Source organism: Nicotiana tabacum, chromosome 4 (assembly GCF_000715075.1).
Source record: "Nicotiana tabacum cultivar K326 chromosome 4, ASM71507v2, whole genome shotgun sequence".
NCBI classification, from domain to species: domain Eukaryota; kingdom Viridiplantae; phylum Streptophyta; class Magnoliopsida; order Solanales; family Solanaceae; genus Nicotiana; species Nicotiana tabacum.
This window is the reverse complement of record NC_134083.1, coordinates 125,762,571-125,778,176: the sequence shown is the minus strand read 5'-3', so window position 1 is coordinate 125,778,176 and position 15,606 is coordinate 125,762,571. Positions and strand designations below refer to the sequence as shown.

The window sequence follows — 15,606 nt, the reverse complement described above, 5'->3', positions numbered from 1 at the left end:
TTCAACTTGAAAACTCATTTTTACAATTTTTCACATAGCACGCCGAAATGCGCTCGGTTCACCGCAGACCTCAACCAAAAGTGCGTACAAGTCCAAAAATATCATACGAACCTACTGGAATCATCAAAATACCGATCCGAGGTCGTTTACCAAGAATATTGACCGTGGTCAACTCAAGTCCCATTTTAAGCTTAAAATCACTTTTTCTTCAAATTCTTTACGCAAAAACGTTCCGGAAAATGACACGGACCATGCATACAAATCAAGAAATATCAAATGGAGCTAATAGAGGTCTCGAAACATGAAAATAAAGGCTAGTACTACAAATTTGCAGCATGAGCAATCTGGAAAATGGTTGTGCTTTTTAAAAAAAAGTGAAAACGAAAGGAGGAACCACCACAATCAGTCCATGCCAGCAATGGGTTCTTGTGAAGAATAAATAATATACTACTCCTAACTAATAATACTATGAGAATAAGGATATTTGGCATGTAAACGCGTAAACCACACAAAGTTGAGGTAAGAAGAGAACTAAACACTAAAATGTCACAATATATATTTTGTTCAAGTGAAAAAGTGTGGTCCATAATATATATATATATATATATATATATATATTAGTAGTAATTTCTAAATCAATATGCTCATTGCTAGGCCTTATATAAGGGCTTCCCTTTCTTCTCTTCTAACTCGGTTTCAAACAACTAAGTCCCTGAAACCACCTCTATTATATTCTTCCCCCTCTTGCTCTTTATAGAAGCATCTCATTTCCAAGCTTTTAACTCCACTACTCAATTGGTCTATATATTTAACACTTCTTGTTTTTTAAGCATTAATACCTCTTTTCAAGTTCTTGCATATATATACTTGAAGCAAACAATCAACGAAAACGGGAAAGGAAAGGGAAGAGATGGCGGAGAACGAATGGTTAAACGGGTATTTGGAGGCAATATTGGACGCAGGGACTGATAGAAATGGGACACAGAAAGAACGTAAAGCTTCAAGTATTGAAGACAGAAACAACTTTAAGAATACTAGTGTGAGGAATAATAATAATAAAATAGAGGAAACGTTGAGGTTTGAGAAGTTTGAAATCCAGAAAGAGAAGGCAGAGAAGCTGTTTAGTCCCACTACCTACTTTGTTGAAGAAGTTGTCAATAGCTTTGATGAGTCTGACCTACACAAAACTTGGATCAAGGTTAGTTCCCAAACTTAAATTAGGCTAATGTTAAGTGAGAAATGATTTTCTTCTCGCTGTTTTATTTTCTTTCATCTACTTAACTATAGTTTTAGTTTCTACTTCATGATTTAGCTAGTAAGCTGGGAGGAAGGAGATGAGAAATTAATTAAGAGACGGTTTAAGTATTAATCATCTAATTACCATTGCTGCTCTCACATGCATATCGGAATTTTTTACTCATTGATAAATACAAATGGCCACAAGCATGAATACCACTTGCTACATAGTTTTGACTAAAACGCGCTCTCCTTTCACGGGTTTATGAAATTTTTATCTTCTTGTTTTAATTAAGGAGTGAATTTATATGTATTAGCAGTGTAAAACTTAGTGTACTTTAACCGAGAAAAAGGAAAAAGAAAGACGTGACATGCGTACACGCTCTCCTCTCTATTTCAATTGCATGAGGTGAATTAAGGATTTGAAGTTTATGGGTCGGAGTTCGAGATTCTACGCCAAACTCGTTTGATTAACTGGATTCGAAATCATTTATTTGTACTTTCTAATAAACTTTTTAAACACATATACAGAGTCCAAGTCAAAATTATTGGCTTGGGATGAACCCGTAATTACCTCATGTTATGCAAAAAAGAAAGTAAATAAGAAGGATAGATGTTATGCTTAGGGAAATTGATGGAAAGAAAAGCAAAAGGTGAGGTTGAAAGTGAAGTAAATGGACATGCAGGTAGTGGCAACAAGGAATTCTCGTGAGAGGAATAACAGGCTCGAGAATATGTGCTGGCGCATTTGGCATCTTGCCCGCAAGAAGAAACAGGTCCTTTTCTCCTCCACCTCTTCTTTTATTTCCCATTAATATTCGGCCACCTTCTGTTCTTTCTATTTGAAAGGAGAAAGTGATAATTGTTAAGATGGTAAAGTTAGGAAGAGTCTCATGTTCTTACACGGAATTCGCCTACTTGGTCATATTTGCAAAATGTTTTAAAAACTGAGTTCGAAAAAAGTAATACAAACGCCTAATTCTTAAAGACGTCTGAAGTCAACAGAATTCCACTGAAAAAAGCTTTGACAAACTACTATTATTGTTCAATTAATACAGATGAAATAAGCTTAAAAGAGAACTAACATTAATTAGGAAACACAAGAAAGTACATTTACTAGCAGCTTGAAGATAATCTGTGGGAAATTGCAGATAGCCTGGGATGATGCCCAAAAGCTAGTAATACGAAGACTTGAACTAGAGAAAGGTCGTTTTGACGCATTAGAAGATCTTTCTGAACTTTCAGAAGGTGAGAAGGAGAAAACAGATGTAAATACATCAGATTCTCACCATGTCATATCAAGGATTAACTCAGTTACTCAGATGTGGCCAGATGAAGATAAACCAAGGCAACTTTACATTGTCTTGATCAGGTAAATTCAGATTGTTATAATAGTGGCGTAATAAATTGTTACAACAGCTAGTCCATAATTCAAAAACACATCAAGAGCAAGAAAAAGAAGAAGAAATGTAATATGACAAATACAAGATTAAAAACAAGTCAAACAATTTTAATGCTATGTTTACTGTTTTTGTAGTATCCATGGGTTGGTGCGTGGAGAAAACATGGAACTCGGACGAGATTCTGACACTGGTGGTCAGGTAGATTGTTTTAACAACTTTAATCAATACAACTATTGCCTCTAAATTTTTTAATCAGGAAAAACTTGATCACACAGGAAGAAAATTTGACATTACGAGATAGTAACAAGACTGAACACATGATGCCTAATTAACAACCCAAAAAACTCCCTTGTAGTTGATTCCTCAGTAACAGAGGTTTTACTGTATGAGAAGTGGTAAAACTCACGAAATTTCATGTAATTTTTGTTTTTTTATTGAATGAATGATCAGGTGAAATATGTAGTAGAACTTGCTCGAGCACTTGCAAACATGGAAGGAGTTCATCGAGTTGACCTCCTGACTCGACAGATCACATCTCCAGAGGTTGATTCTAGCTATGGTGAGCCAATTGAGATGCTCTCATGCCCATCTCATGCTTTTGGAAGCTGTGGTGCCTACATAGTTCGAATCCCCTGCGGACCACGTGATAAGTAATGCTGCTATTCTACACTTGAGCACATCTTTTGGAGTAGCAAATATGGTGTTCATTCTTTAATATCTGGTTCAGTCTTTCATATTTTGAACATTATCTTTGTGCCAGGTACATTCCAAAAGAATCACTCTGGCCTTACATACCAGAATTTGTTGATGGGGCATTAAGCCACATTGTGAATATGGCAAGAGCTATAGGGGAGCAAGTCAATGCTGGAAAGGCAGTATGGCCTTATGTGATTCATGGGCACTATGCTGATGCAGGAGAGGTAGCAGCTCGCTTGTCTGGTACCTTAAATGTACCAATGGTGTTAACGGGGCACTCACTAGGAAGGAACAAGTTCGAGCAATTGCTTAAGCAGGGCAGACTAACTAAGGAAGACATCAATACCACCTATAAGATAATGAGGAGAATAGAAGGAGAAGAGTTGGGACTTGATGCCGCTGAAATGGTGGTAACTAGCACAAAGCAAGAGATTGATGAACAATGGGGTTTGTATGATGGTTTTGATATTCAGTTGGAGAGGAAACTCAGAGTTAGGAGACGGAGAGGAGTCAGTTGCCTCGGAAGATACATGCCCAGGATGGTGGTACGCGCTAACTCAAACAAGCCAAAATTAATGATTTCTTACCCAGTTCAGAAGATATTTCTTACCAAGTTCTGATCATCTTGAAAAACTAGGTTATACCACCAGGGATGGATTTCAGCAACGTGAACGCGCAAGATTTGTTGGAAGGTGATGGAGATCTCAAGTCATTGATTGGGACAGACAAAAGTCAAAAGAGACCTATACCACATATATGGTCTGAGGTTGGACATCCTTCTTGTTTACCTAGGAACTTGCAAAACTCTTTCTTGAAGCCAACACTATTAAATTTGCAAATAGGTCAAAATGGATAATAAATAAGAGAGAAGCAACAAGAATGTAGACTAGGTTGAAATAATTGTTGACAACTAGTTAATAATGTTTTGTTTGTCTGGGGTTCTCTATAAACGTTTTCAGCCAACGTCTCCTGTATTTTCATGAATGCAGATCATGCGATTCTTCGTTAACCCTCACAAGCCTATGATACTTGCACTGTCACGTCCAGATCCTAAGAAGAATGTAACTACTTTGCTCAGGGCTTTTGGAGAATGCCAAGCACTTCGAGAACTAGCCAACTTGGTAGGGCTGAGTTTATCTGCAACCTCCTTAAACTGTAACAGATGCTAGTGGACTAGTGCAGAGTCTAATTAAATTGTAATCTGTGGTGCAGACACTGATCCTAGGTAACAGAGATGACATTGATGACATGTCCAGTAGCAGCTCTGCAGTACTCACAACAGTAATAAAGCTCATTGACAAGTACAATTTGTACGGTCAGGTGGCATATCCAAAGCATCATAAGCAACCAGATGTTCCTGATATATATCGCCTGGCTGCAAAAACTAAGGTAACTCAGAGCAATAAATAAATAAGCAAGTGTCAGGACATGGGGATTTTCCCACCAAGAACAGAACTATCTAGGTCTTATGGGTTTATAGTCATTGTCAATGCCTTGTTCATAATAGACTGGCCCATCTGTCTGTGCAGGATAATAATCAAGACAGGATAGAGCTATTTTAGTGATCACTGTTATATTTGTTTCTTCCATACTTTGAAAGAACATGACCTATACAATTGACACTCTTCTTTAACCTAAGTTCTTCAATTCCATGATATGACTGCCAACAACTCTTAAATGGTGATTTTTTCTTGAAGGGAGTATTCATCAATCCAGCTCTTGTTGAGCCATTCGGCCTCACTCTGATTGAGGTAACTTGTAACTTACATCACATTTAGTTTTGACAGCTGAGGCTTTGCATGAAAATGTTATAGTTCTGGAAAATCTTTTTTCTGCAGGCAGCTGCTTATGGTTTGCCTATAGTTGCTACCAAAAATGGAGGGCCAGTGGATATACTCAAGGTACACACTAGCTGCTATTAATGTTGATGCACAAGTCTTGAATACATATTTAGATATAAAGTTATTCATTGGAACCTAAAATTTGCAGAATAAAAGTTGGGGTAGAATTATAAAGGTAATGCACAAAATCTCGATAACAAATACCTCGTGTAACACTTGACCTTAAGGAATTTCTGAAAAGTGATGCCCCAAGCTTTCTGTGGAAACTTCCCCTCTTTCTCCAAATAGTTATCTTTTTAATTCCACGTACACCTCAAAGTGGTGACCTGTAGCAATTTATGGATGAATATAATATGGAACTTAATGCTCATTCAGGCACTAAACAATGGGCTACTCATTGATCCACATGATCAAAAAGCCATAGCAGATGCTCTTCTAAAGCTTGTTGCTGACAAGAACCTATGGCTGGAGTGCCGTAAAAATGGCCTAAAGAATATCCACCGTTTCTCATGGCCAGAGCACTGCCGGAATTACCTCTCCCATGTTCAACACTGCAGAAATCGCCACCCTGCCAATCGTCTTGAGGTCATGAAGCCAACTCTTGAAGAACCTATGAGTGAATCACTAAGAGATGTTGAAGACCTTTCTCTTAAGTTTTCCATTGATGTGGACTTCAAGGCCAATGGGAAGCTTGATATGGCAAGAAGGCAGCAGGAACTTGTAGAGAAACTCTCACGGAAAGCTAATTCAATTAGCAAGCCTATCATTAGCTACTGCCCAGGGAGAAGGCAGGTCCTATATGTAGTGGCAACTGACTGTTACAACAGCAAAGGAACTCCTACTGAAACCTTATCTCTAACAGTCAAGAATATAATGCAAGTTGCAGGATCTAGGTCCAGCCAAATAGGTTTAGTTTTATCCACAGGCTTGAGTTTAGATGAGACTAAAGAAGCGCTAAACAGTTGCCCAACAAATTTAGAAGATTTTGATGCGTTGATTTGTAGCAGTGGAAGTGAAATATACTACCCATGGAGGGACTTTGGATTAGATGAAGACTATGAAGCCCACATTGAGTACCGGTGGGCAGGTGAGAACATTAAATCAGCAGTGATGAGGCTTGGTAAACACGAAGAAGGTTCTGAGCATGACATTGCGCAATGCTCCAGTGCATGTAGCTCTCGATGCTACTCATATAGCATCACGCCAGGAGCCAAAGTAAGATCCCTAAGCTACTCTTGATGTTCAAAGTTAAACAACTCAAATAGAAATATACAAATTGGTTTTCCCATTTGCATCCTGATGATAGCTTACATGTGACAGGTGCCAAAAGTTAATGACCTTCGTCAGAGGCTACGCATGAGAGGCTTCCGTTGCAGTGTTATTTACACACATGCTGCATCAAGGTTGAATGTGACACCATTATTTGCATCGAGATCCCAAGCACTTAGGTAAATCCTTTCATTCCCTTCCTAATCTTTGGTCTGGTGACACTACTGTTCTTTGGTTAGCAGATAGTAGTATCAAGTCAGTACAGAATTTGTCACAATCACTCATTTTCTGCATGCAACGCAGGTATCTCTCAGTTAGATGGGGAGTTGATCTTTCCAGTATGGTTGTTTTTGTGGGGGAAAAGGGAGATACAGATTATGAAGGCCTGCTTGTGGGCCTTCACAAGACTGTTATTCTAAAAGGAAGTGTGGAATATGCCAGTGAGATGCTTCTTCACAATGAAGACAGCTTCAGAACAGATGATGTAGTGCCTCAAGATAGCACAAACATATGTGTGGCAGAAGGATATGAACCGCAGGATATCTCTGCAGCCTTGGAGAAGTTAGAGGTCATGTGAACTTTTGAATGATGCATTTTCTATTTCATTTATAGGCAAAACTTTTTCAACTTAAGAAGTGAGCAAGCGAGAAAAAGCTTGGGTTTCAATCTTACACTTTGTAAAAAAATCAAGTTACATATACAAGTGCATAGTACAACTAGAGTTCAAAGCACATGAACGTATATAACAACTACTTTTATCTGACATCTATTAGAGGACTGCATTTTGATGATCTTCAATTTCAGTGTACTATAGATACAGAAAACACCATCATCTACCAATTTACCTCATGAAGTCTGCACATGCTTGAATGTGTTGAACAAAATGTGCACCTCCATATATGTAGTAATCTAAGTTGTCGGAATAGATGACAAAGTTTCTTTAGTAGTCTATTCGACTCTGTTTTCTGAAATATCATAAAGTTAAAACATGTATGATGAAATATCCAATTTCCCGTACGAGAGAGAATCAGCTTACATTCAGTGATGCATATGTTATTCAGTCAAGCAGAACTCTACTAGCATTCAATACGTATCTTTTACATCGAACACAGATACTATACTGCAACAGAGTACAAACCACATTATTTTGCCATCTCAACAACTGCTACAACTTCCCTGCATTATCTTCCCCATTGCTCTCAAACTGTCTTGATCAGTATTTGCAAACGTACCTGTTTAGTACTAAAGAAACTCCACCACCTTGCTAGTTAAAGTACTTGTATGACCCTGATTATTTTCATGCACAAAGATCCATGTCTATCTTGAACTCCTCTCCACAAGAACATTTGATACTGTGGGAAATTCTCTGAAAGCAAAATAACTATTTGAGAGTGAAATGGAAAAATAAATTGATAAATTAACTCCATAAATTGGGATATTTAGAATCTCTTTAAAATCTAAAATTGCTACCACAAGTTGAATGACATATCAACGTTCAGGGAAAGCGTGGATATTTCTCAGTACCATCAATTTTGCAATCTGGAGTTGTAAAGACTGCAGATACTCTGCCTCTCCATCTTTGTCTGAGAGAAGTGCTTGGTACTCCTCTTTTAAGGATTTGCTATCCATTTCTGTTAGTGGTGCCTGCAGAATAATGCATAATGATTGATGATAGACATTTGGAGGCTGATTCTTTGAATTGTAGCAAGTATGTTTCCTTTCAATTATTTTGACACAAAAACTAGAAGCTATGAACATTTTCTTTTCCCCAAAATATATTTCATGACTTCCACTTTCTGATCTCCCAATAGGTTAAATTGGATGCATTTGGATGGCTATATCCAAAGCATCTGTTTGTTGCGTACTTGCAATTGACAAGATGGATTTAACCAACAGTTGTTATCATTATCAGAAAGAGATCGTTTTGAGCTAAGACTGAACACAATATATGTAAAACAGATTGTAACTGACCTTGAAATTTGTCATCTTCGACTTCACAAGCTCAAGTGATCTCCTTACCTATCAAAGCAACATGTCTTTCAGATTCTTGTATTTCAACGGAATATGAAAATAATCGTAGTTGAATCAGAAACAAACTGAGAAAAACCCAGATGTTAATTCCCTCATAAAAATCCTAAGAATACAAGGACTCAAATTTCTCCTTTCTCGATTCGAGATTTAGGCATTGTTAAACCATCTGAGATCTTGGCGCGGGCTAAAAGAATATAAATAACCATAAAGCAAAATCAACAAAGGCTTCCATGGAGGTCACTTCACTAGCGAGGATAATACAGGGGGTATGATAACCCTACAACAACAACAACAAACAACAACAACAACCCAGTAGGGGTCTAGGGAGGGTAGTGTGTACGCAGACCTTATCTCTACCCTGGGGTAGAGAGACTGTTTCCGATAGACCCTCGGCTCCCTCCCTCCGAGAACTCCCCACCTTGCTCTTGAGGTGACTCGAACTCACAACCTCTTGGTTGGAAGTGGAGGGTGCTTACCACTAGAGCAACCCACTCTTGTCAAAGGATAACCCTACAACAAATCCGCTTTAAATCACAAGAATCTGAGGGGTAAGGGTCAACATTACCTTCAAATGTTGGAAAGGGAAACCACACAAAATGATCTGTTTTGTTACACTTCTTCCTAGCTGCTTGGCGGGTACTAGGTATCTGGTTTACCGCTTTAGGTATCAACACTATGGCCTATATGGTCTCAATTTCAACCAATCGGTAATTATAGTCAAGGTCACGTAATCAATACTTGGGCTGATATCATTAACTGTGCTAACCTTGGTATAGAAGTTATGCGTGAACATAAAGCTCATAACTTCTCTCTAGACCTAGCTGCTATCGAAGCACCATCTACAAATGGATAAGATCCCAGTCTAGTGCATAGGAGGTTTTGAAAACAAAGGAGCAATCATCACTTCTTGTTCTATCCAGAGGGTGCTAGCTCCTTTCTTTTTTCTTTTTATGTACTAGCATTTTACTTATATAGATCTTTTCTTTAATTAAACAAACCAACCATGGTTAAATGCAACCGACCTCTTCTTAAATTCAAGCGATAATTTCATAGTTGTTTTCCACCGACTCAATCGGGTGATCGAATTGATTATAAGCACGAGTCTAATTATTTGATTTATTAGTGAACAAGGAAAAATATTATTAAGACGAGTAAATAGATTGACCTACAAACAACAATGATTAATAACTACTGCCATCAAACAAGCTCGTATTTTTATCTTTGTTTTTCTCAATAATGAGAAGCAATTTGAATGAACCGAGTCGACCGTTAGACAAGGAAGAAAGACTTTTAGGATCACCGTTGAACATCTCTGACCTCCATACTGACATTGCAACATAGAGACTCAGCAGGAAAATGCATCTAGACTGATGCTATATTTTGGATGATTCATGAAAAACAACTAATGCTAATATCGCTATGTTGTTTGGGTCCATCATTGTTTTTCAGTGCCCAAGGACGGGTTAATAGTCCTGAACTGAGGAAAAGGAAGTACCACACAAAAACAGAATGGTCAGAATTGTTTAAGCAACCTTGTTGTTTTCCATTACAAGTTTTGACTTCAGCTCACTCAGCTGGTTTAGCTTTGTTCTAGCATCTTCCATATTCATCTTTAGGATTTCTGTCATTTTATCCTGATTCTCTGTAAATCAAAAAGAAAAAGAAAAAAGAGAAAAGAGAAAGAAGAAGAAGTTCAGGCAGAGGTGCACATATAGTCTACAGAGTGAGTCCAAAATTAGCTCGTAGCAAATTAAGATTCTCCTGTTGCTAAATGGTCTTTATATTATTTGTATTAACCCATCGGCATCATGGAAAGAGAATTTAATTAAACTAACAGTGCATTTGTCATACCTTCAAATTGACCAGTTTCCTCACCAACTTTGTCCATCACCTGCATGCTTTAGCCATCAGTTCCAGCAGAATATTTATCATAGAGTAAAAATCCTATTCAGATAAGACACTAACATCTTAGCCAAGAAAAAGCTATTTTGGTGACAGAATGACAGCCTGACTAGGCAGTAAGTAGTTACTTTATTGATATATCATACTGGCAAAGGAATGAAAACTACGAGATTAGTTGATGGAGTATTTATGAAGTTGGTTAATGCAGGAAACATCATATCACCGGTTAGTTTATGCTCAAACTTGAATGTAACATCATCAAGTCATGGCTCATACTCAAAATTTTCCAAAAAATGTGCAATTTGAGAACCACAAGAAACTATAAAATATTGCCAAATCAAAATACATCGTCCAAAACCACTACATCTCAAAGCATTGGGCAAGAATTATTATAGGGAGGATGCAAAAGTAGTTAACTTGCGTGAATAAAAAATTGAATCTAAACAGTTTTGGTCCCCAGACATTGCAAAGCTCAAATTCATTTTGTCTCGGCCAAGCCTTGGACTTCATAAATCAAGTCAGTTTGACAGTTGCATTTCAAAAATTCAGAATATTTGTAATCCTAGAACTTGTTCGACTGTTGCACTTGAATGGATAAGCATAACATAAAATAACATAACTTAAACTGTAATCTTACTATTCTCAGTAATTTCTGATACTTCAGAAGGATCTTATTTGCCATCAAAGGCTGCAATGGAATATATGCATTTTATTATTGTTGAATATGCCTTTGGCATTTACCTCGACCTGGGTTTTGAGCATTTGATATTCCCTTCATTGGGTGTATATATAAACACAAATTTTAAAATCTTACTCGTTTTATCAGTTTGAAATTTATATTTCCAAGACAATCCATAAAGAAGAGCACGAAAATTCAGAAAAAGAAGACAATAAGCCTTAGTAGAAGTACCTCGCGATGCTCTCTATCCCACGAGTTCTGTCTGCAATCTCTGATCCAACCCTAAAGTAGAACCTTACTAGTGTTCAAAATAACCCTCATATAGTGAACAATCTAAGTGGAAAGCAACAGAAAAGGGAACATGGGAAAAAACCTGCTGTTCTCCTAGCTGAGCAGTTACATCTTTAACAGTCTTAGCATAATAATCACTGTTATGACAACCATATGCTTTAGCATTATATACTATCCATCAGCAATCTCGATATATGCTTTTCAAGTTACCTTTTCTCAAGAAGTTTTGCTGACAGGTTGTTTCTCTCTTGTTGAAGGAGCTCCAATGTCTGTTTGATAAACAAGGATAGAAGAATATATGCTACATCACATGATTTCCAAAGACTAAGTCAACTTTCCTTATGAAAAGACAAGTTTATGCAAAGTAAAAACTTGCAAACCTATTTCCAAAATAACCAAAACTTGTCTCCCTTCTATGCAAGAAAAGCTAAGAGTTATAAATCCAAGGATTGTTCTTCATTTAAGTACTTCTCCAGCTTCAAGAACATTGTAGTTTATAGCTCGAGTAGTCAAATAATAGTTTCTACTTCAGTAATATGCATTACTTCACCCTTATTTCAACATTATGTTTCTGGAGAAAGAAGAGACCGCATTTTATTTTTTACATACTTTTCAACCCCACTGCTGAACAATAAAAAATTGGAAACTAGCCTAACCTTTCTGGCAAAACGAATTTACTTATAAACTTCTGATGTAGAACCCATGTCTAGTTGAATCATGGTTGAAGCTGAGAACAGGAGTACCTACTTCTGGTTTTACATGCCAAAACATTGCTAATCCTACCCATCAAGGGCGATGTGAAACTTTTGTTTCAACTCTGTTTCAAAGTTAATTGATTCCGGCTCTTAGTATTACCTGGTTGAGGGTGGATGAATCAGCTTCTAGAGAAGCAATTTTTCTTTGCTTTTCCAAGATAACGGAACAGATCTGCCCCCTTTTCTCCAATATCCTGGCAATTTCCTCTCTGAGATGGCTTGTCTGACATTTCACTGCATTGTTAAGCAGTTAAAAAATAAGGCTTAGATGTTGTAGACAGCAACAGATGTATTTTTTTGCTAGCTCTTTGGTTCAACCTAGTTCTTGTACAGGATGTAGATGCAATGCTAGATGCTATTGAAGAATTGCACCTTCTGTAATCATGCACTGTCTTAGTGCAAGTTCATCCATAAAATCTCTTACTACTACTTATCAAAAAAGGATTTAGATGTTGCAGAGTTCTGTTATTCCACGTGGAAAGTAATATTTGCTTATCAGATGAAAATGTGGAAAAGGAGAAACCAATGCTCTCTAAGGCAGAGAAGTATGTTTAAGATTAAGAGCTCCACAATCTGGAATTTTCATGCAATAGACCAAATTACAAGAGATGATGAGAAATGAAGCAAAGTCAAGGTAAAATATAATGATTTCAACCTAGTGAAAATAATAAAGATTCTGGAAGTATCCAGCCACAAACCCAATCAAAGAAGAAAGAAAAAGAAAAAAGAAAGAAAAAACAAGAAAAAATCTAACAAAGAGAGCAGGACATGACAGACTTATGTCTGCCAGGAGAGAAAATAAACAGGTATCCTATTCCATCTCTTAAAATACTCACAAATGGACAACATGCATACTCTTCAGAGTATTCAAAAAAACACAATATTGCGGATAAGCAAAAAAAGAAAGAGCTTTAACCATTGTAGGATTGTCGCTGTTCTCCCACTATCATAGTAATAGATGAATATGTTTTGAATCTTATCATTTGGAGTTTGCCTCAAAGATGTCATACATCAAGCGTTATGACTGTAGCTTCACTGAAGAACAGTGACACACGGAAAGATGGAAAAGGCCATGGAAATCAAAACAGCAAGTGTTGCGAGTGGAAATCCTTGTTTAAGAAGCCCATGGCATATGGACCACACCACATGAATACTGTACATTGTCCACGATCTTGATCTTAAAGCTTGTTTGGATGGTTGTTATGTATCGTTTCATAATGTGTCGTATAGTATTGTATTGTATTGTACTGTGTAGTTTTGATGTATACAATGTTTGGATAGATTGTATTGTTTACCATCATTTCCTGATGTTATGCACCAATAATATGAAAAATAAACTTGTAATATTATAAAATAAAGTAAATTATGAGGTATAATATAAAAAGGTAGGGTAAATGATAAAATAAGATTATTTAATAAAAAGGAAGGGAAAGATGAGAGAAAAAAATAAGGTAACGGTGCGACCACACCAAATCGGTCGTTCCATAAAGTGGCACTTTTCGTCCTTACATAACAATGAATTTAGCAATACAATATAATTAAATTGAAGTAATAATCAAAACAAACATTATATTTAAAGTAACAATACGATACAATACAACATGTAACAACCATCCAAACAAGTTGTTAGTTAAGATTATCTAAGTTTCGATTTCGGTAAATCCATCACAACTTTTATGAATTATCCAACCAAAATATAACTCCACCAAATGAGATTCCTAAACTATCTAATCAAGCATATTCAAACTAAAGTAGGCACAAGAGCTTCCTAGCAATACATGGGCTTCAAACAAGTAGTGCAATCTTTTTTCTTCTGGTAAATCAATAAAACAGGAGTAAGAAGGCTACGATCCATGTAATGAAAACATCAAAAATATAATCGAATGCGGATCCATGATTTAAACATGATGCATACGACCTTTAATGTTCTTAGCATTGAGCATTGAACTCATTATACTTTTAAAATTATGAGTTCAAATCTAACATCTTTTGAAATTCTATAGGGTTTTCACATATATATCTACACTACATGTCGAATATAACACAATTTGACAACAATGAAAGGACTGAACAGCCTTGAATATCATGATCCGGATCTAGGTGCTACAGTTATTTCAATAGCTACTTTCTCCAAAATATTTCCAAAAAACTGACTACTTTTTTGCAATACATCATTAGGCTGCTACCACGAAGAATCAATTGTTAAAGTTGCACTGCTTACTCAAACAAATAGTACGCAGATCATAAAGTTTGCCTGTGGATCCAAAATCTTCACCAAAGCAAAGAACAGGAAGTCCAGAATATTCGATTTATGCAACGATAGATTAAGTGTGTGTTTTAACCTGAGTTAATTTCATTTTCGAGATTTTGCAGTATCGTGATTTGCATTTGCTCTTCGGCTGTTATCTTAGCTGCTTGATCCTCCACATCTGAAAGTTCAAAAATAAAAGGCATCATTTCAATTTCAATCTCTCTCCACACACACACACACACACACTATTCACACTAACAAAAGTACGTATACACAATTAATTACTGGCGAGCATACAGTACAGATACATAATCATAGTCTGAATACACAAATGCGAACGTAATTTGCGAATTTGAGTAAACATCTTCGGTAGAAGTAGCCTCAATTTGATGAGAAATTAAATGCATAATGGTGGAGATAGGCGAGATGATTACCGTTCATTTGAGTGCGGAGAGTCTTCATGCACTGCAAATACTCTTCCATTTTTGCCGAAACTGAAAGCGTGGAGCTATGAAATGTAGATTTTGTACAGAATTTCGCGAGTTTCTGAAGGCAATTTTTGAAGTTTAGCGGCAACGGGCTCTTGAGGCAGAGGGTGAAGAGTGTGACTTGGAGGGAGAGCTGATTAATTATTTGGATTTTTATAATGTAAACGGAGAAGGGCCGAAAAACAAAACTAAGAATATTTGGTTGTGAAAAATAGTATCCAAGACGTTATTGCGCGGTGAGTTGCTTTCGGCTCCAAATCATCAAATATTTAATTTTAAAAAAAAATAAAATCGAGATATTCCGAGTTATATTTTGTTAAAACTCATGTATAAAAAATGCCTATTAGTTATTTTTAATGTATTCTATGTTATTTCATGATTGTTTTGCAATTTAATTAATTTGTTATTTTTTATCCGGATTATATTATTAGTGTGCTAAAAAAATTAGTAAAATAGAGAAATTATTATTTTATGAATAGTTAATGTTTTTAGCTGTTATACAAAATGATAATTAATTATTCTTTATTGTGGTATATGTATTTTCGTGATTGTTTTGTGATTAAATCAATTTATTATTTTTTATTCGGATTAGATTAGTTATGTGCTAAAAGATTAGTAAAATAGATAAATTGTTATTTTAGGAATAATTAATCTTATTTAAATGTTATTGTTGTACATATATTAATATGTGACTTTAATGTTGTTTAGTTCCCTGTAGTGTTATGTTGTGCCCGTAATTTTAATGTAATGCCCGAAATTATAAT

General features: G+C 36.3%; 2 protein-coding genes across 3 annotated transcripts; one reads left to right on the top strand and one right to left on the bottom strand.

Annotated features, from left to right (window-relative positions):
* The first annotated feature begins 587 nt into the window (after positions 1-587).
* On the top strand, positions 588-7,243 carry LOC107826329 (probable sucrose-phosphate synthase 4). 2 transcript variants are annotated; one of them, XM_075250641.1, is made up of 14 exons: positions 588-1,202; positions 1,927-2,012; positions 2,388-2,608; positions 2,774-2,837; positions 3,090-3,289; positions 3,400-3,880; positions 3,973-4,101; positions 4,325-4,456; positions 4,548-4,724; positions 5,033-5,086; positions 5,174-5,236; positions 5,552-6,391; positions 6,497-6,624; positions 6,749-7,243. In XM_075250641.1, exons 1-14 carry the CDS (start codon positions 911-913, stop codon positions 7,020-7,022), a joined length of 3,141 nt encoding a protein of 1,046 aa, XP_075106742.1. In that variant the 5' UTR covers positions 588-910; the 3' UTR covers positions 7,023-7,243.
* A 178-nt stretch (positions 7,244-7,421) lies between these two features.
* LOC107826330 (uncharacterized) lies at positions 7,422-15,003 on the bottom strand. The gene is made up of 11 exons (XM_016653293.2): positions 14,789-15,003; positions 14,446-14,532; positions 12,204-12,337; positions 11,559-11,617; positions 11,431-11,485; positions 11,289-11,339; positions 10,328-10,367; positions 10,009-10,118; positions 8,417-8,464; positions 7,970-8,089; positions 7,422-7,811 (listed from the first exon to the last, which is right to left on the bottom strand). Exons 1-11 carry the CDS (start codon positions 14,835-14,837, stop codon positions 7,743-7,745), a joined length of 822 nt encoding a protein of 273 aa, XP_016508779.1. The 5' UTR covers positions 14,838-15,003; the 3' UTR covers positions 7,422-7,742.
* Positions 15,004-15,606: the final 603 nt, after the last annotated feature.